Below are 26,652 nucleotides of genomic sequence, written 5' to 3'. Positions count from 1 at the left end.
GGTTTGCCTTCAGAAGGCAACCTCCCTGAGTGCCTCTGCAATGCCCCTTCATTCCCTGAATCCCAGCTTTCCAGCCATGCCATCCCTTAGGGGAAGGGGAGAGGAGTTGGGGAAAAGCACCTCAGTTCTTCAATCTTTCTCTTCTTTATGTCATCAATGCGCTCACGCCGCTTCTGGGCCTCCTCTTGGAGGCGCCGGCCCTCCTCAAAGGTGGAGATTCTGTCCTGCACCTGCTTCTGCTGGTTCTCACGCACCTGGCGCCGGAGCTCGTTGGCATGCTGTAAGCGCCCTGTGGCCTTTTTCTCCTCTTCCAGCCTCTCATTTCCAATCTGCTCTCTCTGAGCCCTGGAGGAGGGACACAGGTTGTGGAGTTGGCTAGGCTGCTCTGCCCCTGCCAAGGAAAGGTACTGGGTGGGCTCCTCCAGTTGATGTGTCTCAGAGACCCATACTCTAAACCTTTTTTGTGGCTCAGAGATCAGCCTCCAAGGCTGCCTCTGCACATGCTCTCTCCTTCCATCCAGCCAGGACATGCAAAGGTATGCCACCTACACACTTAGAAGGGCTCCATGCTTGACCTAATTCTCTGCTGTCACTGTTTTGAAATTCTTAACAGTTTTTAAACAAAGGGCCTTACAATCTCATTTTTCACTGGGTCCTGAAAATTATGTAGCTGGTCCTACACCCATGGTTTCCACTCACTGGAAGCTACTGTTCTTACTCTTCTGTCCTATAACAAAGCATAACTCCCCTCCAGGTTGTTCTAAGATACCTTTTTATTTTTTCTCTCTTTCTCCCTTCTTCCTTCTCTACCTTTCTTCTTTCCTCTCTTCCTTCTCATGAATAGTGATGATTACATAACAAAACCAATGAAAGAGATATTTAGGAAGTTAAAAAGGAAGTGGTAAAATCTGTCATGCAAGTTTTCCTTAGTTGCTAGAAGAAGAAAGGAACTCAGCCTGACATCTCTTAGTTCTCTTGTTGCTCCAACTCTTCCAATTCCTCTTAGGAGTCTTTTCTAAAAGAATACTTCATGGACCAAAGAGCTTGTTTCACAGGAATAATTCATGGATCCTGACATGAGGAGGTAGAAATAGCTAATATAGACTAGATAGGCTCAGAAAAACTGAAATGAAATATATGGATATCTCAGAGAAAATGCAGTCCTAAACCATCCAGAGCTATCATTTTATTTCTTTCTCAACATAATAAAAAATGTAAAATCATCTTAGGCAGGGATTTCTCACTTGCTCTGCTCCCCTGGGGTCACTCACACCCAAACAAAGGTACCAAAAGCACCACTTCATTTATCATTTCCCTCTAGCTATACATGGGGTATGAGTTCAACTCCCATAGTATTCTTTTATACTATGCAAACACCTTTTAAAGTTCTACTCCCAAAACAAAACCCTCTTAGTTTACCAGAAGAGAAAGTGCTGACTTTCTGGACACCAAATCCCCACTGTTCAGGCACATCCATGGCAGCAGGAAGTCTGTCATTTTTACCTTGCCATTATTTACTATATAGAGAATAGTTATGAAACAGGGTGAAACTGGGGAACCTGTATGTGTCACTAGAGAATCCTGGGGTGGCTGACAGTTGAAAATCTGAACAGGGAAAAACCTGGCCATTTCACAGGATTAGAGCAGTGATCTGGAAGCTTCCAAAAACTACTGATGCCTGGGACTCACCCCAGACCAGTTAAGTCAGAATCTGTGGAGATGCAGCCTGAGCATAAGCACTTTTTGAAAGTTCCCAGGCATTTCTAGGAACCACTGGGTAGGATAGGTCAGTTATCTCTGATTAGTCAACATGCTGAGAGTTAAAGGCATCTCTCTGTCCAGAAGCAAAAAATCCATTTATAGGCCACACAGGAGGCTATACTTTTTTTTAAGATTTTATTTATTTATCTTTAGAGGGGAAGGGAAGAAGAGAGGGAGAGAAATATCAATGTATGGTTGACTCTTGTGCGTCCCCTGCTGGGAACTGGCCTACAACCCAAGTATGTACCCTGACTGGGAATCGAACCATGATCCCTTGGTTCACAGGCCCCTGCTCAATCCACTGAGCTACACCAGCCAGGGCAGGGCTATACTTTTCAAATAGGAAAATTTGGCTATGGCAGAGATGCTCCCAGCACTTAAAGACACCCATCATGGTGGCTGCATGGTGCTGGAGACACTGGGTACTAACCTAGAACAGCTAAAACTGAATTTCACCCAAGGGCTGGTCTAGCTTTAATAACTGGCTAGTATATATGCTTCAGGCAAACAGAGCAAAGAGCAAATAAGTGGGTCAGTGGCAGAAGTAGAACTTTAATTTCTTTCCATTAACATTTACTAGTCCCTGCTAAAGGCAATACAGATGTTCAGTGGCATAGAGGCTAGGGAAGGCAGACATCTGAAAGGCAGACAGCAGCCCAGAAGCAAAATCTCTGAGGCCATTAAGGAACCTGCTTTCTTTACCAGGTATCCAGAAACTATGGCACAATTCGTGAGGGCAGGGAACGGAAAGCTACAGAGTCAAAGGGCACTGCAGCCAGTAGGGACAAGCTGGGAGTCCACAGTACAATAAAAGACTACGAACCTGACTCTGACAAGAACAGAAATTGCTATGGATCTGCTCTGCCTCTAGCCAGGGGTCCAAGGGCCTGGTCTGACATGCAACTAAATGGCTATACTAAAAAGAAGGACTTAGCCCAGGCTGGTGTGGCTCACCAGGCAGGATTGAGTGCCAGCCTGCCAACCAAAGGATCACTGATTCAATTCCCAATTAGGGCACATGCCTGAGTTGTGGGTCAGGTTCCCAGTAGGGGGTGCAAGAGAGGAAACCACACATTGATGTTTCTCTTCTTCTCTTTCTCTCTTCCCCCTCTCTAAAAATAAATAAATAAATAATGTAAAAAACAACACCAACCAGAAAAAAAAAGGACCTAGCACACGGAGACCAAGGAAACCAGACTGCCACTCAATCTCTATTTATCTCAGCACAATTTCATTAATTTTTATCCCAACCCCCGCCCCCCAACATCCACACACTCAAATTTTGTTTGGCTTGTTTCATTTTGAAAATTTCTAATGTTATAGAGCTGAAGATCTTTCTTATAAAGCAAGAATGGAGTCATTCCCAGTTAGACCAGAACAGTTAGAGACTAAAGAACACCCCAGGGGCCACGTCTGGGGGTGGCAGACCAGAGCAGTTGTGACTGCTGACTGCTTTAAGGCAGTGATAGTAAGAAATGTGAACACTTAGCTTTCATTAATGTGGTGAAATTATCATTGAGCCATGAGAAGAAAACAAAAATAAAAGGATAAAGACCTGGCAAGGCAGGAGACATGGACAGATACAGGTGATGTTCACCTAAATGAGTCTCTGACATCCTTCTTATAGAATAGGCAAAAACAGTATTTTGTTCATCTCTAATATTTCCCATAGTACCCAACACAGAGCCTTGAAGTTATGTGCTTAGCACATATTTGTCAAATGAATGGCAAAGACCTCCTTTAAAGCCCTGTTCCAATGACCCATAACCAATAGTGTTTGAAGTTTTCTCCATCATCCTCAACTTCCCTGCTGCAATTTCATGCCTAACTTGCAGGGGAACATGGGGCAAGAGGTGGTTCACAGAAAGGACAAGAGGTATACCTTTACTTACACCCTTAACACTTCAGGATAAATCATCCCAATAATCCCCAATTCCTTCAACACTTTCAGATGCCATTTTCCAATTCTCTAATCAGCTCAAGTATCTGAAACATTTCATCCATTCATCTAATTAGAATGACCCCACCAACCCTGTTAAGGTGGATATGCATCTGTCTGTAGACGTGGTCAGAAAGCTTCTCTACCCAACACAGACATTTTTGCCACACTACAAGGAAAGAAAGCTGAGATTCCCACCCCTCCTACCGAAGGATCCTCTCAAACTCATCGCGGTCCCGTTGCACTTGAACAGCAAGACTGTGCTCTTTTAAAGCCACCTGCTCCAGCCGACTTTTCCGCAGTTTGGTCTCTGTTTCCATCTTCTTCTGTACATTTTCCTTTTCCTTTCTGCGCCACTCTCTGTCTGCAACCTCCTGGTTGCGCTTGGCCCTCAAGGCATCCTGGGAAAGGAGAGGGTGGGGATACCAGTAAGGTTGCAAAACAACGAGGTACCTGAGGGAAGATGCCCCTTCATAGACTTTGACACAAACTGCTTTTAGAAGGTCCATGAATTTCTCTAGCAACAAGGTTATTCTAGGGAAGAATAAATGAAATCCTATCAGAACTTTCAGGTCAGAAGATACCCTGAGGAGGTCATCTTGTCCTTTCAGCTTACTCATCCCAATTCTTTTCCTATACCTCAAACACGTCCAGGTAGTCCTGAAATTGCTTCCAATTTTTAAAACTGCTAATAACAGAGATGCTTCAGTTTCCTCTGGTGACACATTTCAGTGGCTAGTTAAGGTTGAAAATTCTTCACAAACCTGACAAAAACTTTCTCTTGAACCTTAAGCTGTAATGCACATTGGGTCCTTACTGCCATAGACACTGGGTGCAGGCCCACCCTTCTTCAGATGATTGAAGTCTAGATAACTAGCATCCTTTCTTGTAAATCTCTCCACCCATGAGGCCATTTTATAGGCTGTCGCAGGAATAATTAAGTAAATGGGAGAGGTAGAGAGAAGCAGAGACTAAACAGTACCTGTTCTGCCTGGTAATCCTGGGCCTTTTCTTGCATGGCCCTCAGGCGGGCAATCTCCTTCTCTTTCTCCCTCTTGATTCTCTCCTGCTCAGCCTCAAACTCTGCTTCTCGAGCCTGCAAAAAAAAGAAATGCTTTATAGAATAGCTCTCACTGAGACAGCCTTTCAGAGAGAAATCAAGCCCCTGTACCAGTCTGTCTTGTATCTCCCCTACCTTCCCTGGACTCCTTCTAGTAGGGTAAAATGACTAGCAATGCAAGGACATAAAACCAATTAGCATTTATAAAATGGTTTCTCCTGTATTATCCCAGAGGGCCCTCACATCTCATGAGACAGACATTATAGATGAAGAAACTGATGTTCATAGATATCAAGGGTCCTGCCTAAGATTGCATAGCTAGTCAGCTATCAAACAGGATTTGAATGCAGGTTTTCTGAGTATAACCTTCATACTCTTTCTACTACTTCACAATTTACAAGGTTACAAGTTATAAGTTACAATTGTAACAAGTTACAAGTTACACTGGGCCAAGTTTTTTGAAGTAAAACTTGGGGTTCCCTGTCTGGCTTGTAAAGTTTAACAGGTGAAGGTTATCTCCCTAGTCCCTAGGCAAATGGCCAACATGCTTTGGGCAGTCCCACAGTGGTTGGCAGATACCCAAGAAGTGAACCATCAAAATTAACTCCCTTTGCTACCCCTCTGAAATAACATATATCCCTAAAAGTTTATCAAACTTAGTTTCCCAACAACCATTCCGGGGCAGTCATAGAGTAATGGCTCAGACTGGGTGGAGATGCGATCTTCCCATAAGGAACATTCCTTAGCCCTCATTCTACTGTCCTAGACTTCTGTGCAGCTCAATGAGTTGCCCGCTTCTAAGCTGTGCACATTCTGTGTGTCAAGCTGGTCTCTCTCTTCTCCCTTGCTCTAAATGGCAGGGCAGAAAACTCTGGAGGCTTCCACAGACAATTAGCTCTCAAGAGGCAGGACTTCTGCCAAGATGGAGGCATAGGTAGAAACACTGTGCCTTCTCCCACAACCAAGTTTGAATACAACAAAGGTTTAGTAAACAAAGACGCAGCCAAAGAACAGAAAATTGAACTATACGGAAGTCCGACAACAACGAACGATCAACCAGACCGGTAAGAGGGGCGGAGCCAGCAGCTGAGCAGGGACGGGCAGGAAAGATCCCCTGACCCCAGGCACCCAGGCAGCTGGGGCAGCATTGGGCGAACCCAGTGAGGGCACGGGGCGTCAAGCTGACCACAGTCACACATTCGCACTCAGATAAACCAGCAGAGGAGTGAGCAGTGAGACAGACTGAGCAGGCCCCAGCCGCAAACCCAGTGAGGACACAGGCGGTGGGCTGACTGCAGTCACACATTCGCACACAGCAGGATGGACTACGCTGGCCCTGGTGGGGGGAGGCAGCAGAGGGGACTGCCATTTCTTTTCTTTGACCCCCCACCCCCACTTACAACGTCACACCCCAGCAACTGAGTTGCCTTGCCCTGGTGAACACTTCGGACTCCGCTCCTCATACATAACAGGCACAAATAGTCCAAAATATGGCTCAAGAACTCAAAGCCCCAGAGCTGATAACTCTAAGTGCCCAAGAAATAGCCAACCTATCAGATGCACAGTTTAAAACACTGGCGATCAGGATGCTCACAGAACTGGTTGATTATAGTCACAAATTAGAGGAACATATGAAGGCTAAACTAATTGGAATGAAGGGAAATGCACAGGAAACCAATAGTGATGGAAAGGAAACTGGGACTCAAATCAAGGGAGTGGACCAGAAGGAAGAAAGAAACATCCAACCAGATAAGAAGGAACAAGAATTCAAAAAAATGAGGAGAGGCTTAGGAACCTCCAGGACATCTTTAAACGTTCCAACATCTGAATTATAGGGGTACCAGAAGGGGAAGAGGAACAGCCACAAGTGGAAAACTGATTTGAACAAATAATGAAAGAGAACTTCCCCAGTCTGGCAAAGGAAATAGACTTCCAGGAAATCCAGGAAGCTAAGAAAGTCCCAAAGAAGTTGGACCCAAGAAGGAACACACCAAGGCACATCATAATTACATTAGCCAAGATTAAAATGAAGGAGAGAATCCTAGAAGCAGCAAGAGATAAGGGGACAGTCACCTACAAAGGAGTACCCATCAGACTGTCAGCTGATTTCTCAAAAGAGACCTTACAGGCAAGAGGGGCTGGAAAGAAATATTCCAAGTCATGAAATCCAAAGACCTACATCCAAGATTGCTCTATCCAGCAAAGCTTTCATTGAGAATGGAAGGACAGATAAAGTGCTTCTCCGATAAGATCAAATTCAAGGAGTTCATCATCACCAAGCCCTTATTATATGAAATGTTAAAGGGACTTATATAAGAAAATGAAGATAAAAAATATGAACAGTGAAAGGACAGCAAACTCATAGTTACTAACAACCACACCTAAAACAAAAGCAAACCAAGAGGACAGCTAGATCAGGAGTGGAACCATAGAAATGAAGAACACATGGAGGGTTAGCAACAGGGGAGTGGGAGGAGGAGAAGAGGGGAGAAGATAAAGAAAATAAGTAGCATAGATGGTAGGTAAAAAATAGATAGAGGGAGGGCAAGAATAATAGGGGAAATATAGAATCTAAAGAACTTGAGACACGTGGTCATAAACTAAAGGGGGGGAATGGTGGGGGAGGGGTGTGCAGGGTGGAGGGGAATGAAGGAGGGGAATAGAACAACTGTAATGGTATAATCAATAAAATATATCAAAAGATGAAAAAAAAGGCAGACGGAGGGAAGATGGCGGCGGAGTAGGACAAAGGATTTCGCTTCTCTCCAGGCACCGGAGAAGGACCTGGCTGATCTGCGGAAGAGCACAGCAGATGCCAAACTGGGACCCAGCATATAAGAAGGCAGGACTCCAAAGAGTGTAGCGGACACTGAATGACCAGAGGTTGAAGAGAGGAGACGACCGCAGATCAATAAGGTACGAGGGAGCAGCGCAGAGGCGGTGGTGGGCCCCCTGCCGGGCCACGCCAGGGCCCTGGCCGGCCGCCCTGGTCTCTGTGAGAGCCGAGGGTGGGCAACACCCTCTCTGGGAGAGAACTGGTCACCGGCACCACCCCCATCTGGCAGGACGCAGATTGGAAAACACAATAAGAGATCGATCTGCCAGTAGTGGCAGAGAGAGGATTGAGCATTCGGAAGTAAACCAGACAGCTCTGATAACCCGTGCAGTCAGGTTGCTGGCTTGGGAGAACTGAGAGTTGCCAGAGCACTCCCTGCTTCGAGGGGCCTGTGCCTGCTTTCGAGCAGTCCCGGGGAATCTCGGGCTGCTGTCAGGGCCTCCAGAAGTGGGTCAGTTGCGAGCTCCATCCCTACTCAGCCGGCACAGACCAGCTCCATCCCTGCTCAGCTGGCGCAGACTAGGAGACACTTGGAGTCAGGGTCTGATCTTCGGCTTGACCGGCTGCAGGTCGCGCGCGCCTTCCCAGCCCCGGCTTCGTGGACCCCCGGTAGTGCGCGCCTTCCCTGCCCCCGAGTGGCCCCGCACAGGCCGTCTACTTGGGGAACCGCCAGTCGCTCGTGCTTTTCCGGCGGGGCGGGGTCTGCACCGACCCTCAGCTTGGGGAATTGAGAGTCGCCCGGGCGATCCCTGTGGCACGGGAACTGCACCAGCTGGCAAACAGTCTCGAGGAGTCTCCGGCTGCTGGCTGGGCCCATGGAAGACAGCCAGTCGCCAGCTTCACCCCTACTCAGCTGGCGCAGACAGGGAAACACAGGGAGTCAGGCTGTTGCTATTGGCTTGGGAGAAATGTGAGTTGCCCTGTGTATTCAGCCACAACACAGGGAAAGGTCCACACCCAAGCCTACGAGAACAAGAAAGCCTGGCTGGGAGCGTGCACCCTCATGTCAGACCAGGGCTGGGAAGCCTGGGAGAAAATCCGCTTTCAGTAGGGTGCGGGAGAGAGGCGCCACTCTAGATCTTGGGGGGTACTGGCAAGACCAGTTGAGTGTACCAAGGCGCGAGAAGAGCCACAATAACAGCCCCTCAGGCTACTGCAGCTAGTGAGACCAGAACAAAAGGTTTGGCTCGCTGGGCACCAACCAGAGGAGTAGTGGGAGCAGAGAACACCAAGATACCTACAGGAGATTGCACCACTGAATTTCACAGGTATCCTACCACAGGAGTTCACTCCATAAACTCAGGGTACCAGAACAGATCAATCTACGAAGCTGAGGCCAACAAGAAGAGCATCACAAACAATGGGGAGACAAAGAAACATTCCCCAAATGAAAGAAAAGGAGGAAGTCTCAGAAAGAATGTTAGATGAAATAGAGGCAAGTCAACTATCAGATATTGAATTCAAAGCACTGGTTATCAGGAAATTCAAAGAGCTTACAACGAGCTACCAGAAACTACAGGGGAGCTACAATGAACTCTCCGCAAACTATACCAGCATGAAAAAGGAAATAGAGACCATCAGCAGAGGCCAAGAGGAAATGAAGAATACAATTTCTGAACTGAAGAACACAGTAGAAGGCATGAAGAGTAGGACTGATGAGGCGGAGGACCGCATAAGCGAGCTCGAAGACAGGGTGGAAAGAATCTCCCAGATGGACGAGGTAATGGAAAAGAGAATCAGAAAAAATGAAGAGAGTCTAAGAGAAATGCAAGGCAATATGAAACGTAATAAATCCGAATAATAGGAATACCAGAAGGGGAAGAAGAAGAACAAGGGATAGAAAACCTACTTGAAAGAGTAATAACGGAAAATTTTCCTAAGATGAGGGGAGACAAAGTCACACGAATCCAGGAATTGCAGAGAGTCCCAGGCAGGTGGAACCCAAAGAGGCCTACTGCAAGACACATCGTCATTAAAATGGCAAAACTCCAGGACAAAGAGAGAATCCTAAAGGCAGCAAGGGAGAAAAAGGAAGTAGCATACAAGGGGGTCCCAAAAAGGTTGGCTAATGACTTCTCAACGGAAACATTCCAAGCAAGAAAAGAATGGCAGGAAATATTCCAAGTAATGAGAAACAGAGGCCTACAACCAAGACTACTTTATCCAGCAAGGCTCTCAATCAAGATAGAAGACCAAATAAAGAGCTTCCAAGACAAAAGAAGTCTAAAAGAATACGCCTCCACAAAATCAGCTCTACAAGAATTATTAAAAGGGCTGCTTTAAGGAAAGGAAGGAAAAGAGAGAAACAGAGAGGAACACAGGTACATAAATGGCAATGAATAAGTACCTTTCAATAATAACCTTAAACGTAAATAGATTAAATGCACCAATTAAGAGACATAGAATAGCTGAATGGTTAAGAAAGCATGACCCACACATATGCTGCCTACAAGAGACCCACCTCAGGTCAAAAGACCACCACAGACTGAAAGTGAAAGGATGGAAACAAATTTTCCAAGCAAATGGACAAGAAAAAAAAGCTGGGGTAGCAATCCTCATATCAGACAAAATAGACTTCAAAAAAAAGGCTATAAAGAGAGACCCAGAAGGTCACTTCATAATACTCAAGGGAAGAATCCACCAAGAAGACATTAACATCATAAATATATATGCACCCAACACAGGAGCACCCAAATATATAAAGAAAATCCTAGAGGACCTCAAGAAAGATATTGACAGCAACACAATTATAGTAGGGGATTTTAACACCCCACTGTCAAAAATGGACAGATCTTCCAAACAAAATATCAACAAAGATATAGCAGCATTAAACGACACTCTAGAAGAAATGGACCTAATTGATATATATAGAGCCATCCATCCCAAAGAAACTAAATACACTTTCTTTTCAAACGCACATGGAACATTTTCAAAGATAGATCACATGATAGGACACAAAACCAGTCTCAACAACTTCAGGAAAATAGAAATCATACCAAGCATCTTCTCTGATCACAAGGGACTGAAATTGGAAACCAACCCCACAGGAAAAAACCCAAAACACCCAAAATCATGGAGACTGAATGGTAGGCTATTGAACAATGAATGGGTCAAGATTGAAATTAGGGAGGAAATCAAAAAACTCCTTGAAACAAATGAAAATGAACTCACCACAACCCAAAATTTATGGGACACAGTGAAGGCAGTCCTGAGAGGGAAGTTCATAGCGATACAGGCTCACCTAAAGAGGATAGAAACATTTCAAACAAACAACCTAACCCAACGCCTGCAAGAACTCGAGGAACAACAACAAAGACAGCCCAGAGCAAGTAGAAGGAAGGAAATAACCAAGATCAAAGCAGAATTAAATGACATAGAGACTAAAAGCACAATTCTAAAGATCAATGAATCCAGGAGTTGGTTTTTTGAAAAGATAAACAAAATAGACAAACCTTTAAGTAGGCTCATTAAGAAAAGAAGAGAGAGGACACAAATAAACACAATCAGAAATGAAAGAGGAGAGATTACAACTGATACCACAGAAATAGAAAGGATTGTAAGAAATTACTATGCGGAACTGTATGCCAAGAAATTTGAAAACCTGGGTGAAATGGACAAATTTCTAGAAAAATATAATCTTCCAAAACTCAATGAAAAAGAAGCAGAAAACCTGAACAGGCCAATAACAGCAAATGAAATTGAAGAAGTAATCAAAAAACTCCCATCACACAAAAGCCCTGGGCCAGATGGTTTCACAGGAGAATTCTACAAAGCTTTTAAGGAAGAGCTAACCCCTATTCTTCACAGACTATTCCAAAAAATCCAAAAGGAGGGAAAACTCCCCAACTCTTTCTATGAAGCCAGCATCACCCTAATCCCAAAGCCAGATAGAGACACAACAAAGAAAGAAAATTACAGACCAATATCACTGATGAACATAGATGCTAAAATCCTCAACAAAATATTGGCAAATCGCATCCAACAATACATCAAAAAGATCATACACCATGACCAAGTGGGATTCATCCCGGGGATGCAAGGATGGTTCAATATACGCAAATCAATAAATGTAATACACGAAATAAACAAAAGCAAAGACAAAAACCACATGGTCATATCAATAGATGCGGAAAAAGCTTTTGATAAGGTACAACACCCATTTATGATAAAGGTACTCAGCAAGGTGGGAATAGAGGGAACATTCCTCAATATAATAAAGGCCATATATGAAAGACCTACAGCCAACATCATACTCAATGGGCAAAAACTAAAAGCTTTTCCACTAAGATCAGGTACAAGACAAGGTTGCCCACTTTCACCACTTCTATTCAATATAGTATTAGAAGTTCTAGCTGCAGCGATCAGACAAGAAAAGGAAATAAAAGGCATCCAAATCGGAAAGGAGGAAACAAAACTGGCATTGTTTGCAGATGACATGATAGTGTACATGGAAAACCCTATAGCCTCTACCAAAAAACTGCTGGAACTAATAAATGAATTTGGCATAACAGCGGGATACAAAGTTAATATCCAGAAATCAAAGGCATTTTTGTATACCAACAATGAAGCAGCAGAAGCAGAAATCAGGAAAAAAATCCCATTCGATATAGCAAAAAGAAAAATAAAATATCTGGGAATAAACCTAACCAAGGAGGTAAAAGACCTGTATGCAGAAAACTACACAACACTGAAGAAAGAAATCAAGGAAGACACAAATAAATGGAAACATATACCGTGTTCATGGATTGGAAGAATTAACATCATCAAAATGTCCATACTACCCAAAGCAATTTACAGATTCAATGCAATACCTATTAAAGTACCAATGGCGTATTTCACAGACATAGAACAAACACTTCAAAAATTTATATGGAACCAGAAAAGACCCCGAATAGCTGCTGCAATTTTGAGAAAGAAGAACAAAGTAGGAGGGATCACAATACCTGATATCAAACTGTATTACAAGGCCACTGTAATCAAAACAGCCTGGTACTGGCACAAAAACAGGCACATAGACCAATGGAATAGAACAGAGAGCCCAGAAATAAACCCAACTCTCTACAGTCAATTAATATTCGACAAAGGGGGCAATAACATAAAATGGAGTAAAGACAGCCTTTTCAACAAATGGTGTTGGGAGAACTGGACAGCTACATGCAAAAAAATGAAACTTGAGCACCAACTTACACCATACACCAAAATAAATTCAAGGTGGATAAAAGACTTAAATATAAGCCGTGAAACCATTAAAACCCTAGAGGAGAGCCTTGGCAAGAAAATCTCAGATATTCCACGCAGCAATATTTTTACTGATACGTCCCCTAGAGCAAGGAACATAAAGGAAAGAATAAACAAATGGGATCTCATCAAAATTAAAAGCTTCTGCATGGCTAAGGAAAACAGTATCAAGATACAAAGAGAAGCAACAGCTTGGGAAAACATATTTGCCAATGATACCTCAGATAAGGGTTTAATCTCCAAAATATACAAAGAACTCATTCGGCTCCACTCAAAGAAGACAAGCAACCCAATCAAAAAATGGGCAGAGGACTTGAACAGACATTTCTCCAAGGAGGACATACAGAGAATCCAGAGACACATGAAAAGATGCTCGATATCACTAGCTATCAGAGAGATGCAAATTAAAACCGCAATGAGATACCACTTAACACCAGTCAGATTGGCTATCATAAACAAAGAAACAAACAACAAGTGCTGGAGAGGTTGTGGGGAAAAGGGGACTCTAGTTCACTGTTGGTGGGATTGCAGACTGGTACAACCACTATGGAAAACAGTATGGAATTTTCTAAGAAAACTAAAAATGAACGTACCTTTTGACCCAGCAATTCCACTCTTGGGAGTATATCCTAAGAACCCTGAAACACCAATCCAAAAGAACCTATGCACCCCGATGTTCATAGCAGCACAATTCATGATAGCCAAGAGTTGGAAGCAACCTAGATGCCCATCAGTAAATGACTGGATCAAAAAACTATGGTACATTTACATAATGGAATTCTATGCTGCAGAAAGAAAGAAGGAACTCCTACCCTTTGCAACATCATGGATGGAACTGGAAAGCATTATGCCGAGCAAAATAAGCAAGGCAGTGAAAGACAAATACCGTATGATATCACCGTTAACAGGAATCTAAACAACAAAACAAGCAAGCAAGCAAAATATGAGCAATGACACTCAAATAGGGAACAGGCTGACAGGGTCCAGAGGGGAGAGGGGAGAGAATCATAGGGGAAAAGGGAATGGACTCACATGAACAATTATAAAGGACACATGGACAATAACTAAGGGTGGGGGGCAGAAAGCGGAGGGAGGCGGGGAGCATGGGGTGGGGGGCGGGCAGGGTTGGGAATATAAGACAGAAACCTGTACTTGAACAAGAATTAAATACAAAAATTATATTTAAAAAAAAAAGATGAAAAAAAGAGGCAGCGCTGGCTGTAACAACAGAGATCACTGTGAGATCAGCAAAGGGCTTGTCATATAGTTGGATACTTACAGTGGGCTGTGACCTCTTCTAACTCCTTCTGCCAATGTTCTCTCCATGTATGTATGAAGATAAGACATATTCCTCTCCTGCCCAGAAATATATGATTTCTCATTGTTCCATCTTCTAGCTCTGTTCAAGATCCAAGTCATCCTCAACAACTGCTTTCAGCTCTCTGTCACCTCACCATCTCATTTCTTAACACGGTCACCACAGATGCTTTGCTGCAGCCAGCAAACCTGTTTACCAACTCCAGCATTCAGAGAAATAGCCACTGAGTTCCAAACTATGAGTCTGGGTATGTTCAGCCTAAACTGACAGTGACACACATTGAAGCATTCAGGACATTTTGAATCAACTGGTGACTAGGTTCACAAGGTGGCTGTAATGATTAAATAAATGAGACAACACTTGTGAAATACTTGACGCAGAGCCTGTATACAAACTAAGCACTCAACAAACAGCAGTTGTGTGATCCCTATTATGCACAAACCATCTATGACCCTCATCTTGCATTCTCACTGTTGCCTGTATATTCCTGCATCTAATAAGAAAGCCAAAGCCAACAAATAAGCTTTGTTGAGCTTCATTTTCTGTGGTTTGCATTTGGAGTATATTGTATATTACATATGCCTTTTCAAATTATACCCACTCTCCCCTTATCCATCATTAAAACTTACTACTATAGAGAAGTATGATGTGCCCTCTGTCATTATGAAACCTCAAAACTAGAGGACAGGACCAACACATATACAATTGAATAAGTTTCCTGCCACCTTGAGTCCTTCCATTTCTTTTTACATAAATTCATATTCACTCCATTTAAATCGTGCTTAAAAGCTTCTTTTACCCACCACTCCTCTAGACCAGGGTGTCAAACTCATTTTCACCAGGTGCCACATCAGCTTCATGGTTGCCTTCAAAGGGCTGAATGTAATTTTAGAACTGTATAAATGTAACTCCTCCTTAACTAGGGGCAAGGAGCTCTACATTCAGCCCTTTGAAGGCAACCGCAAGGCTGATGTGGCACCCGGGGAAAATGAGTTGGACACCCCTGCTCTAAACCCAATCATTCCATTATCCCATATTTGCTCCAGAATGAGCCTGCATATTCCTTAATTTCATCCCCTCATAACAATTGCAAGTATTGCTTTCTGTTCCAGGGTTCATTTGGATTTATGGATTCTACAGTGGGGGATGAAAGAGACTCCCTTTTCTGAGTCTAGCACCCAGTACAGGATGCCAAATACAATAATTTTCACAAGAAATTTATGGGAAGCTGACTCATGATTACTGAGTATATCGTATCCAGGTTATGAGGAAGCCACAGAAAACCTTACTTTCACCAATAGTCTTAATTTTCTTCCCTGCCTGCACCTGACCCTCATTCCAACATCTAATCAAAGGTGTTAACAAGGATAATAACACCCTAACTTGGGTGTTTTTCCCATGCTCTTCTCTGTTAAGGAACAAGTGGACTGGCCAAAATGAAGAGAAAAAGAAGCCAAGACATTGAACTAAGGACTAAAGTTTTAGAATGAACATGGTGCTGCCTTGCCCTGGAGTTCCTTCAGTTCTCAGGCCTGCCTCTCCCTATGAAAGACATTTCATTCCTGATCATCAGTCCCAGGCATCAGAAACCAGGTCCCTACCATCTTCTTCTTGGTGAACTCCATCACCATCTGGTCTGCCAGCTTCTCCTGAGCCAGCAGTTCTGCTTTCTGTTTCTGGTTCTCATCATTGATGTGCTTAATCTCAGCTTGCATCTTCAGTTTTTGCTGGTGCCTTCGCTCCATGTCCTGCCAGCAAAAGAAAGAGAGCCTCAGAGTAGAAGGGGACAAGACCAAAAGATACTGGCATATAAGAATAGAGAGACACACATAGACACAGGGAGACAAATACTTCCAAAGCTATCCTTTGCTACAGCTGTTCTTTCACAGGTTGTCAATGATCTCTTCCAGTAAATGGCCTCTTTACAGTCTTCATTCAACTTGACTTTGTAACAGCCTCTGACACTGTTGATCTATGTATACTCTCAGGAAGTGCAGGATCTTAAGATTCTAATCAGTGTCTCCCACGTCATGCTAAACCCAATCCCTATGGCTTTGTTTATGATGTGTTCCTCCTGCTTCCAACTTCCTTCTATTTAAACCCAAACTTTCGGTCATCAATAGCAATTATTTTAAATAAGTATTACCCTAATTGGGTACTTCCTATACATTGAACACATAAGCCCATCTCTGACACTTAAACACATCTCCAAACCCTGAAAGTTAGGCCTTGTTATCTTTTCTTGTGCAGATGAAGATACTGAGGCCCAGAGTTCAAGTGATTTGTCCAGGACTAAACAGCTAATAAACTGCAGAGCCAGGATTTTAAAATCTGATCTGTCTAAAATAAAGTTCCAATCTTCTCTGGAAATCTCACAAAACTGCCCCAAGTTTCAATTCTTTCTTCATTGCTGATTATCTGCACTTAAGATGATGCCACATCTCCTGGGATTTAATAATATACCACCTTGTAGGTCCCATGAATTTTCTGTGTGTTCATTCTGTCACAGCTGTAGAACAGGGATCATGTGTCATACTTCCTCTCTTTCCCAACAACATGTAGCCCAATTAAGAGGAACATAGAAAATACTCAATAAACTATTGCTGAATGAGGCAGGGAAGTGGGAACCAATATGAGTGGCATGTGAGAAAAAAATCTTAAGCACAGGGAAACACGAGTGATACAGATCAGAGAACCAGTGTGACACCGAATGGCAAGATACCCTCTAAGGAAGAAGCCTCTGCCTTTCCCAGCCCTGGGCCTTTGGAAGCACCTGTTGATCTGACAACTTCTGAGCCAAGCATATTCTCAAGACTCAGTGCTGAGGGACACTGGAATTTTGTGCAGCTTTCTTCCTATACCCTCCAAATAAACTTGGACTCCTTACTTCAAATTCTTCTACCCACTAACTCACCTATTTTCCACACTGTTTCCAATTCCTTGCATTTCTTCAAAGGCTAAACCCCTCCCTGGTCTCCCAGAACCTCCTCAACCCAGCTTCTACCCTGCCTCATCCAGGGCAAATCTATTTTCTCTCCCCCAGCCTGGTTCACTGCCCAGGTCAGGGGTCCTTCTCCCAGGAAGCTTTCTGAACCAGGTCAGCACAGCACTGTCTGCCTCTAGCCAGGTCCATGTGGAGCCTGAGTCGTGGCTACCAGCATTCCCTCACTCTCACTGTACCTACCTCCTTGCACAATCCACTTTTCCCCTTTTGCCACTCCAACTCTTACACTCCTTTTCCCCTTCTCCCTTTTTTCCTTTCCTTTCTACCTTCCTCCCCAGTTTTAGGCCTGTCATTGGTACCCCAGACATTATTTAATCCCATTGACCCTTAAAGCTATAACAGCTGCTTATCTCTGATACATATCATACAATCAAGTATTTACTTTTTTGGCTATTTATTTAATTTTTTGTTTTTTTTGGTTCATTTCTGAGAAACCAAAGAACCTTCCCTGTTTCTCATCTTTGAAGCCATTCCAAAGCAACCCCAGATGAACCCCCCTCACTCTTTGCCATCTTGCTAGCAAGGTGGGGAAAGCTGCCCTCACACCGCCCTGAGATGATAAGGCAAATCTGAGCTCTAGAAGCACAGGTTTCTACCTTAAAATTGCCTAAAAATACTTCCTGGAGACTCAGCAAATGCCTATTAGAAGGACTGCAAAATGACAATGAGACATCAATGTAATGGTGTTGACTCAATGACACCTGAAACTTTCTCAGTGAGCCCACTAATCCTCACTCACCTCAATCTAGTTGGACTTTCCAGCCCCCATATCTCACTCCTTGCCCTATGTGTTTATCTCAGACCTCTCCTTCCTGGTCCTTTTTCTCTCTTGAGCCAGGAACTTGACCAGGTCTCTCTGTCTTCCTGCCCTGTTGATTGCCTTCTCAAGCAGTTCACAAGGCTACAGGACCCCTCATCTTCACTAACTATCCAGGTGATCTTCCTCTCATACCACAGGTGCTCTGAGAAGTCTTCATAATTATAAGACTTCTTCAGGGACTCCCTGTCACTCACCACCATCAAATGCACTATTAAATGACAACTCATTCATCCATGAACATGGGAAGGAGGAGAGAAATAAAAGTGTATATCTTCCACAAGTTAAATGGCACCATGAGGAAAAAATCACAATGTGGACATTCTTCAAGTCAACCAACCTGGATGCTTCAAAATATCAGTGTTCTAAAAATAAATGAATGAGCCCTGGCTAGTGTGGCTCAGTTGGTGTGGCATCATCCCACAAGCTGAAAAGTCACAGGTTTGATTCCCAGTCAAGGCACACACCTAGGTTGCAGGTTCAGTCCCTAGTTGGGGCATGTGCAAGAGGCAACTGATTGATGTTTCTTACATTGATGGTTCTCTTCCTTTTCCCCCCTACTTCCCTTCTCTCTAGAATCAATAAAAAACTTTTTTTAATTTTAAAAATAAGTGAATGAATAAAGGAAAGAAGGAAGGAAGAAAGGAAGGACAGAACAACTCTTCTAGATCAAAACAGATTAAAGGGACTTAAGTGAGTGATCCTGGTTTGGAGAAAAGAAAACAACTGAAATACATTTTTTAAACAATTGAAGAAATTTGAATATGAATTAAATATTAAATGATATAAAATCACTGGATTCAACTTTTTGTCAGGGGGGGTGTCATAACAGTATTGTTGACATGTATACTTTGTTGCTTTGTTCTTCAGAGAAGTGGACTGAAGCATTTAGTAGCAAAGTGTCAAGATATCAGCAACTACTCTTAAACAGTTTAACAATAACAAAATACACATATACATCTAAGAGAGATAAGCAACTGAGGCATATGAGCAATCATTAAATCAGTAAAGCATTGATGGATGTGATAAAATTTTTTCAACTTGTCTGTGTATAAATTTTTCAAAAGTAAAAAATTTAGGGAAAAAATAATAGATACTCCAAATGCCTGCCATGTCCTTGCTGTGCTTTTTTATACTGCAATAGCCTAGATAAGGCAAATGGAAAAGAATATTTTTAAGCCTACTTAGTTTGGGCAGGTATGCCATCATTTCTTATGCAAAGAGTATGCATACTTTTACTCCTCACAATTAATGACACTGGGATGTTATGTACTTTGAATGAGGTAACAGCAGAAGCGTGAAACTCTGACACTGCTACTGTTCATCTACAGAATATATAATATCCCTAGATATTTGAGGGGAGATCAAAAAATATCCTTGTTTATTTGTGTAAGACAAGCAGCCATATATTTATTTTATGTGTTCATTCACGTGAACATGTTGGTTTTGGACCTAGGTCCTAGGGAGGAAAGGACAGTCTCTATTCAAATTACTGCTCATCTTTAGCATGGCACCAAAGCCAAATAAATGTTCAAATGGCAATAAAAAAAGTTAATGGTGATGATATTGTGAAGTGATCCTGTGCCTGACAAAACATTAGTCCATGCCCTGGAATCTCCAAATCTTGGAGGGCTTTGTTGCTGGCGCTGGTGGAACTTGGCATATCTGTCCAGCCATGTTACCCTGAGATCCTCTTCTTGGAGTTGCTCCATGTATTCCAGCATCTGCTCCTTCTCCTGCTCCCGCTGCTCCGCAAGCAGCGATCGCTCCTCCTGGTTCTTTTCCATCTGCTGCACAATGTGCCGTCTTCCTCTGGAGGAAACAGGGCCACACTGTTTTAGAAATCAAGGGGCTGTGTCTCTATGCTCCAACTTTAACCCAAATGACTCCCAGGATGGGAGGTGTGGCAGGAACAATTTTGAAAAGTGCCTTACCCATTGCTATGTCTCCTGAGCCCAGACCAAAGCCCTTCCCCAGTGTCTAAAGGGGATCTCTTCTGAGTTCCTGGTAATGGGGCTCATATTTCTTAATATTCCCTTTCTTCATTTGCTCCTAAGAGTGCACCCCACATCATAATGCACCTTCTCTCTTTCAGCATGTAAAGAGCTTCTAAAATCCTACCACCTCCCAAGCCTTTCCAGAGTAATCACAAGGAACTGACTTCTCATAATTACATAGCTTCACAGAGTTCACAGATTCTTCACAGAGCTTCAAGAGTTCAAAAGCCCATGGCTTCTCCTTCCTCCAGTGCCTTGGCTATCACCCCATGCATAGTTTGTCAGCTGTCTTTCTAATATCCTATCTCACATTTTGAGACTGTCTGATACTAGTGAGCAGGCTGTGTCTGTGGAACCACACTCTACAACCAATGTTGCTGTGGCTCCCTATGTGTTATTGAGATGTCAACAAATGTGGAAGCACCCAGACCCCATCATATACGAGTAAAGTCTGGGAGAATGAGAGAAGACACAGATTAGAATGAGAATCTAGAAGAGAATAAAAAAGTCATTCAGATAGAACACTTGAATGTCTTTATGACTCCAAATTAAATAAACAGGAGTAATGAGTAAGAGTTAAATGGAAACAGGCTTGAATTTAGTACAAGTACTGGCTCAGATCATTAGAGCTGTCTAATAAGGCAGAGATATTTCCTTGATTGGAGTTATTTATGCAAAAGATGAAGAGCCACTTAGCCATTAAATAAACTTTTAGTGGAAGCCTATGATAGTGTACCAGATACCTACTAGAAGTCCAGAGATGAATGGTGCAAGAGAACAAGATACACATGGAAGAAGAGAACTACCATTCAGTATTATACAAGTAGTATTTATAGAGGTGATTTTTGTATTTTATGGTTGATGTACTAAATCTAGGACGCTGTGATTCTATAATATATCTGCTCTGGGTCTTATCTTTTCCTACAAAATGAAGAGAACTAAATTCATTCATTCTAACATGTATTAAGTACCTACAATAAGCTAAACACTCTGCTGGGCCAAGGAGCTACAGAAATGAATGAGATAGGGACCCTGTCCTCCATGACCATGTAGTCTAGTAAGGGTCAGAGAGCAACATTTCAAAAAGTGGTGTACTGGGTATAAACACAGTGTGATGGGGCACAGAGGACAGAGCCACTGAGCCTGCCTGCAGAAGTTAGGGAGGTTTCTCAGGGGACGTGACAGTAAACTACATACTATGAGAAGGAAAATACTACATTGTTTTCTGGGAGAAATGGGGGAAAAAGGATATTCAAAACAGTGGGAACTACAAGACATGGCAAGATCACGAACTTGTGACAAGATCTGCCATGTTGCAGGATGGAGAAAATGCAGAGCGGATGGCAGGAAATGATGACAAATGAGGCTGAATCAAGGCCAGATCATGAAGCATCTGTTAAGATCTTGGAAATAAGCTTTACGAAGTTCTGTGGTTCCACGAATCACTTCATAAAGGTTTTGAGATAATAATAGATGATGATGATGGCTATTTCTCATCTCTTACCTCTCTGAAAGCCTACATGGACCTAAAGATACATGGAAATGATGGAAGGAGAGACATTAAAACCTCCTCTTTACCGGATTCTTTCCTCTCTCCTCTTCCTGTCCAGTTCCTCCTGCCTTTGAATGGATTTCTGCCGTTCCACCTCCATCATCTGATCCAACCGCTTCTCCTCTGCATCCAGTTCTTTTTGGATCAGCTCCTTCTCCAGGATTTGGGCATCACGGATGGCATGGCACTTGGCATTAAGGATGATCTGGGGAGTAGAAATGAAACTGTGGCACTAGGTCTGGGGCTAAGTTAGGGAGGAATGCACCATGAGGGTGTGGAAGTTGGAGAGGAGAGAAATGGGAGCAGAATACTATAAAGTGTGCTGAAAATGCACATGGCTGCTGATAAGCCCAGAAAAGCAAGAACATTCTTATATTTGACACTCCCATTAATATTACTCAAACAACACTTACTGGGCCCGTGCTAAGTGCTTCTTTCAGGGAAATGGGTCTTAATGCTGAGGGCCATGTATCACACTTTGGGACTATGATGAAAGCTAAGGGCATCCCTCCTCCATAAAACTCATATAGACAAAAAAAAAACTCCATGAAACTTTAGAGGTTATGGTCTCCATTAGGGACCCATAAATCCCATTTGAGACCCCTGTTCTATCCTCAGGAAAACACTCTTGCAGAGGCCAAGCCACCAAATTTTTAAGCTGTAAGAGCCCAGTGTGATGTAGAAGGGAATGAAAACCTTGGACCATCAATAAGAACCATAAAGCAAAACTTTAGAAAATAAAAGAAGGTATTAAGTAAAGAAAATTAACCTGACAGACAGAAATCATAGATAAAGGGGTTGGGGAGTCAAAATTTTTCATTTGGTTGGGAAGTAAACCACATGCCAATGAAGAATTCAAATGAGCCTCTGGTCTTTATACTGTCAGCTAAGGCACTTCAAAAAGAACCCAAATGCCTGGACCACCCTCTGGGGCCGGAATTGAACTAGCAGGATAAAAATAAAAGTAAAATTCTCCCATTTATTTATCAATCTACAGTGTGCAAAGCCTGTCCCATATATGAGTTCATTAATTCTGCCAAGTAATTTTACCACCCTCACTTTACAAATGAAGAAAGTGAGGCTCAAGGGGCTCAAGTGACTTGCCAAAGTCACACAACCAACACGAGGCAAAGCCAGTGCTCCCTCTGATAACAATTACATGGCAGATGCAGCTCTGTCTCACCTCTACTTCACCCCAGTGAACCCCTTACCTTGCCCTCTCCTTGCCCCCTCTCCAGCTGGAGCCAGTATGTGAATAAGAGCGGAAAAAAAGTGTAGAGCCCCAACCTTGCTCATGTCCTTGAGCTCCTCCTCCTGCTCCATCCGTAGCTTGTTGGCTCTCTGCAGCAGGTTCTGGGCCCTTTCCTTGGCCACCTCCTCTAAGTCACTGAGCTTCTTGTTGTTCCTCCAAACCATTTCCTTCTGTTTCATGACCTTCTTACGTGTGATCACTGCATCCTACAGAAGACCAGTCTGCATCAGTGTGGTATTGCTCCCTGTGCTGTGTCCTGGGCACTAGCTCGACTACCACAGGTAACCCAATGTGATTTTTGCTCCACCCCAACATGCCATCAGAACCCAGATGTTTCTCACCCTGGCTGTATCCTCACCCCTCCTCTTTCCCCCTAGTTGCTCCCGCGACTGGTCTTTATTCTTTAGCATGTCTCCATCCATGCCTTGTTCCAGGGTCCCCTAAGTAGAGCCCCCAAATCTCACGGGAAGCTGGCCTCTTCCCCACACATCTCTCTTCTACCTCCCATCTGTAGAGACCAGAGCTCAAGGGGTTAGGTACCAAGATGGCTTCCTTCTCCTTCCTGAAGGCGTGCTCCCTGGCCTCAAGTTCTTCTCTGGTCAGCACATGGGATGCCCATTTAATCCTTGCAAACTCCTCAGGACTCATGATAAGGGATTCCCCAGAGGGATCCTTTGTGGGAATGCTGACACAAGGAATGAACAAAGTTAGGGAATGGAAGCAAAAGAAAGTTCTCCACATTACATTTCAGGCTTCTCTGCTCTCTTCCTCCCCTCATCACAGCCAATCCTCTGCACAAACATGGCCAGTGGGAGGAGAGACTGCCAATTGCACTGTGGATCTACTGAGGAGAAGATGTCTGGGGAGAAGGTGAAATAGCATCATGGGCTCTAAAGGGACATTTTAAGAACTTTTTCTAAAAGGCCCAGCTTGTAATATCACCATCTCTTATAGCCATCCATGGCCCTCCCCACAATGTACACATATGCAGACTCCCCAACCAGGAGACCCAACAGACCACTTTCTGCTCTGAGCCCACCATGGTCTGCTCTCATTGGCCGTGTTATAGCCTTCTGGGCAGAGCCTGTTTCCTTGCTAGATTACTCCTTCAGGACATGGTCTGTGTCTTAACCACAGCCTAGTCTCTGGCCCAGGGTTGAGAACAGAGTAAGAACTCAAATCAAGGCTGCTGAATTAAACTTTAAAGATAGATTATTCCTCAAGGATGACACAAAAAGGGCAAAGAGATGCCAGACAGGTTGAAATGAATGCTAGTAAGAGTCCTAAACACCCTATCCATTCAGCCCAGAGAGATGCTTTGACCCTAAATATTAATTAAAATGTCTGATCAACAACAGTTGGAGACATGTCTATAGACCTCCCCTTTCCAGCCACCCAACCATTCAACAAACCAATAGGTAATTATAATGATTACAAATAAATGACATACATTAAAGGAGGAGGTGGGGGATGCAGGGGGTAGGAATCAAGCTGCTTCTAGGTGAGGCCATTTAACAGGCACATGGCAATGATACACAGACGTCTAAGGCAGGAAGTGAAACCTCATTTAATTAAAATAGTGTTTGGGGGAGGTCCAGGAGGTGGAGCAAATGAGGCTTAGCCAAGATATACTGGTTGACTAAGAGGCATGGTTCAAAACAGCCTGGAATCTGGAATGATCGGGAATAATCTGAATCTAAAAAAGTGTCTCGTGGGCTTTCAGCAGCCCTGACAAGGAACCAGCTACTTCACTTTCAGTGTATTTTCAAGACTAGAACCCTTTAAGAAGGAACCAATTCTCAGGCCCCAGGAATAGCCACAGGGCTGCTGACCGAGTCTGGCTGTTTGATGCCAGGTCTAACCATAAAGTGCTCCTAGACCTGTGTCCTAGCTGTACCTCCGCCCCCACCCCGCCCCCCCAGCTCATGACACAGACAGCATTTTCTAGAAATTCAAGATTTTAGTGGGTGGAGCCAGAGTAGGAAGAATGGTTTCAGGGAATGAAGCACTAGCACAAGGGCTAAACCACAGAGCAACAATATTGGCTCATTTCACATTACTCAGTGAGGCCTACATCCCATAGGAGGAGCCAAGCAAGGGGGCAGCTCTGTTTGAGAGCTATGCTGACCTAATCCCCAAAGAAACCAACAGCCTGTGGGAATTTCCTTTTTTTGGCCTCAGAGCCTGAGAAGAAGCCAAGGGCCTAATTAGGCATCTGGTCAGTTTCCTTTTGATTCAGATTCTTGATGCAGCCAAAAGGAAGTGATTCATCTGGACCATTTCCTTTACCAAGTGCACACATGGGGCTCATGAAGGATGCATTAAGCACCTCCCCTATACAAGTCTCCTTAGGTTACACAGCAGGTAGAAGGACAGACAGAGAAAGAAGATGGGAATCAAGGATAGTGGAAATAACAGATACAAGAGAGGAAAAAAGAAAGAGGCCAAAATGAAGAAGGAGAAGCATGAAACAGATAGGGGAAATGAAGACAAAAGAAGTGGAGGCCTGGTCAACAATGAAACCAGGTGGATTTCCTCATTGCCCTGGAATCCTCAAGTCTTCAGCAGAAGTGCAGGCTGGAACAAGGCAAGGCATGACCTTTGATACTCACATGAGTTCCCGGACCATATCTCGGGTGATGAGCCGAATGGTCTCCGGCTTGTGGTCCAAGCCCAAAGCAGTGGAAGTTTTCCGAATGGCCTGTTTATCTTGGAGCAGCACGATGGGGCTGTCACTCTGGGCCAGGGGCTGTGAGTTCATCAAGGACAGTTTAGAAGCTGGCCACCTCACTTCCTCCAGTCAATCCTAATTTCAAGTGCAGCACTCCACTCTCCTGGGGCTTTCACCTATCCAGTGGAAGAGGAGGCTAGCTGGGGCCCAGACTGCAGGACCACCAAGAATAGCCAGGGCACTGAAAAAGCAGTGCGGTGTTCTGCAGTTGAACATGGCCAGATGTGTCGTATACTGACCAGCTCTTCTGAGAACAAGGCCTCTCTATAACTTGCGCAGATAATCCTGGATGGATAGGAAGGGGGCAGGGGATGTTGCTAGTAACCTTACATAAAAACATCAGGAATAAAAACTGTAGGCCTCTCACCTCAGTGAATTGAGCACAGGCCCATGAACCAAAGGGTTGCTGGTTCAATTCCCAGTCAGGGCACATGCCTGGGTTGTGACCCAGGCCCCCAGTAGGGGGTGTGCAAGACGCAACCACACATTGACATTTTTCTCCATCTCTTTCTCCTTCCCTTTCCCCACTCTCTAAAAATAAATAAATAAAATCTTTTAAAAAATTGTAGGCCTCTAAATTCTCATCCTCTTTCCATGATTTATAAAAGGAGGGATAATTCTCTCTCTTGGACCACACTATAGGCTTGAAGCAATACAATTTGTTAGACTCATCCAATCTACGATATTCATTTTTAAATACTTTCTAATGATTAGTTTACTTTGATCCCCAAAGAAGTCCAAATAGGGGATGTGAGAAGTGGCTAAATGGCCTGGTGGAGATGTGCTCTTAAATCTAATATGATGAGAAAGTCAGAGAATTAGAATTCAGCAAGAATACAAATTAGATATGATTTGTTTTTCAAAATTTTCTTATTAAGGAGTTAATAAGAAAAGGAAATCACTTATTTCAGAGAACTTTTGAACACCACAGAGACCTTCATTTATCATTAATGCAGTAAGCATGGTCCTAAGAGGCCTCGAGGTCCTTCCTTCCTGAGAACCTCATTTGCACAGAGGTCCCAGACTGCTGCTGCCACCTGGTGCCCATCTCTGCTTCCAAGCGGGCACAAGTCAGTCATGCTACAAGCCCCTTCTGCCCCCTACTGCTGGTTGAGAGACTTCCAGACTCTCACCCAGCAGTAAGGCC

At 43.6% G+C, this 26,652-nt stretch overlaps 1 protein-coding gene across 2 annotated transcripts in view; it reads right to left on the bottom strand.

Annotated features, from left to right (window-relative positions):
• The window catches only part of CFAP45 (cilia and flagella associated protein 45), a 38,746-nt gene that overhangs the window by 5,110 nt on the left and 6,984 nt on the right, over positions 1-26,652 (bottom strand). The window contains exons 3-11 of one of the 2 annotated variants that reach the window (XM_037059813.1): positions 25,387-25,523; positions 23,315-23,459; positions 22,810-22,980; positions 21,549-21,727; positions 19,656-19,785; positions 15,754-15,900; positions 4,683-4,796; positions 3,908-4,101; positions 121-345 (exon numbers count right to left, since the gene is read on the bottom strand). In XM_037059813.1, the coding sequence (XP_036915708.1) occupies positions 121-345; positions 3,908-4,101; positions 4,683-4,796; positions 15,754-15,900; positions 19,656-19,785; positions 21,549-21,727; positions 22,810-22,980; positions 23,315-23,459; positions 25,387-25,523 (1,442 nt within the window). The remainder of the gene's footprint in view (positions 1-120; positions 346-3,907; positions 4,102-4,682; positions 4,797-15,753; positions 15,901-19,655; positions 19,786-21,548; positions 21,728-22,809; positions 22,981-23,314; positions 23,460-25,386; positions 25,524-26,652) is intronic. The other variant, XM_037059814.1, reaches the window with a different exon arrangement.

The sequence above is a fragment of the Sturnira hondurensis genome, unplaced genomic scaffold (assembly GCF_014824575.4).
Source record: "Sturnira hondurensis isolate 20B ecotype Veracruz unplaced genomic scaffold, ASM1482457v3 Scaffold0011299, whole genome shotgun sequence".
Classification (NCBI taxonomy): Eukaryota; Metazoa; Chordata; class Mammalia; order Chiroptera; family Phyllostomidae; genus Sturnira; species Sturnira hondurensis.
The sequence above is the reverse complement of the archived record's forward strand: the minus strand, read 5'-3'. Positions and strand labels throughout refer to the sequence as shown.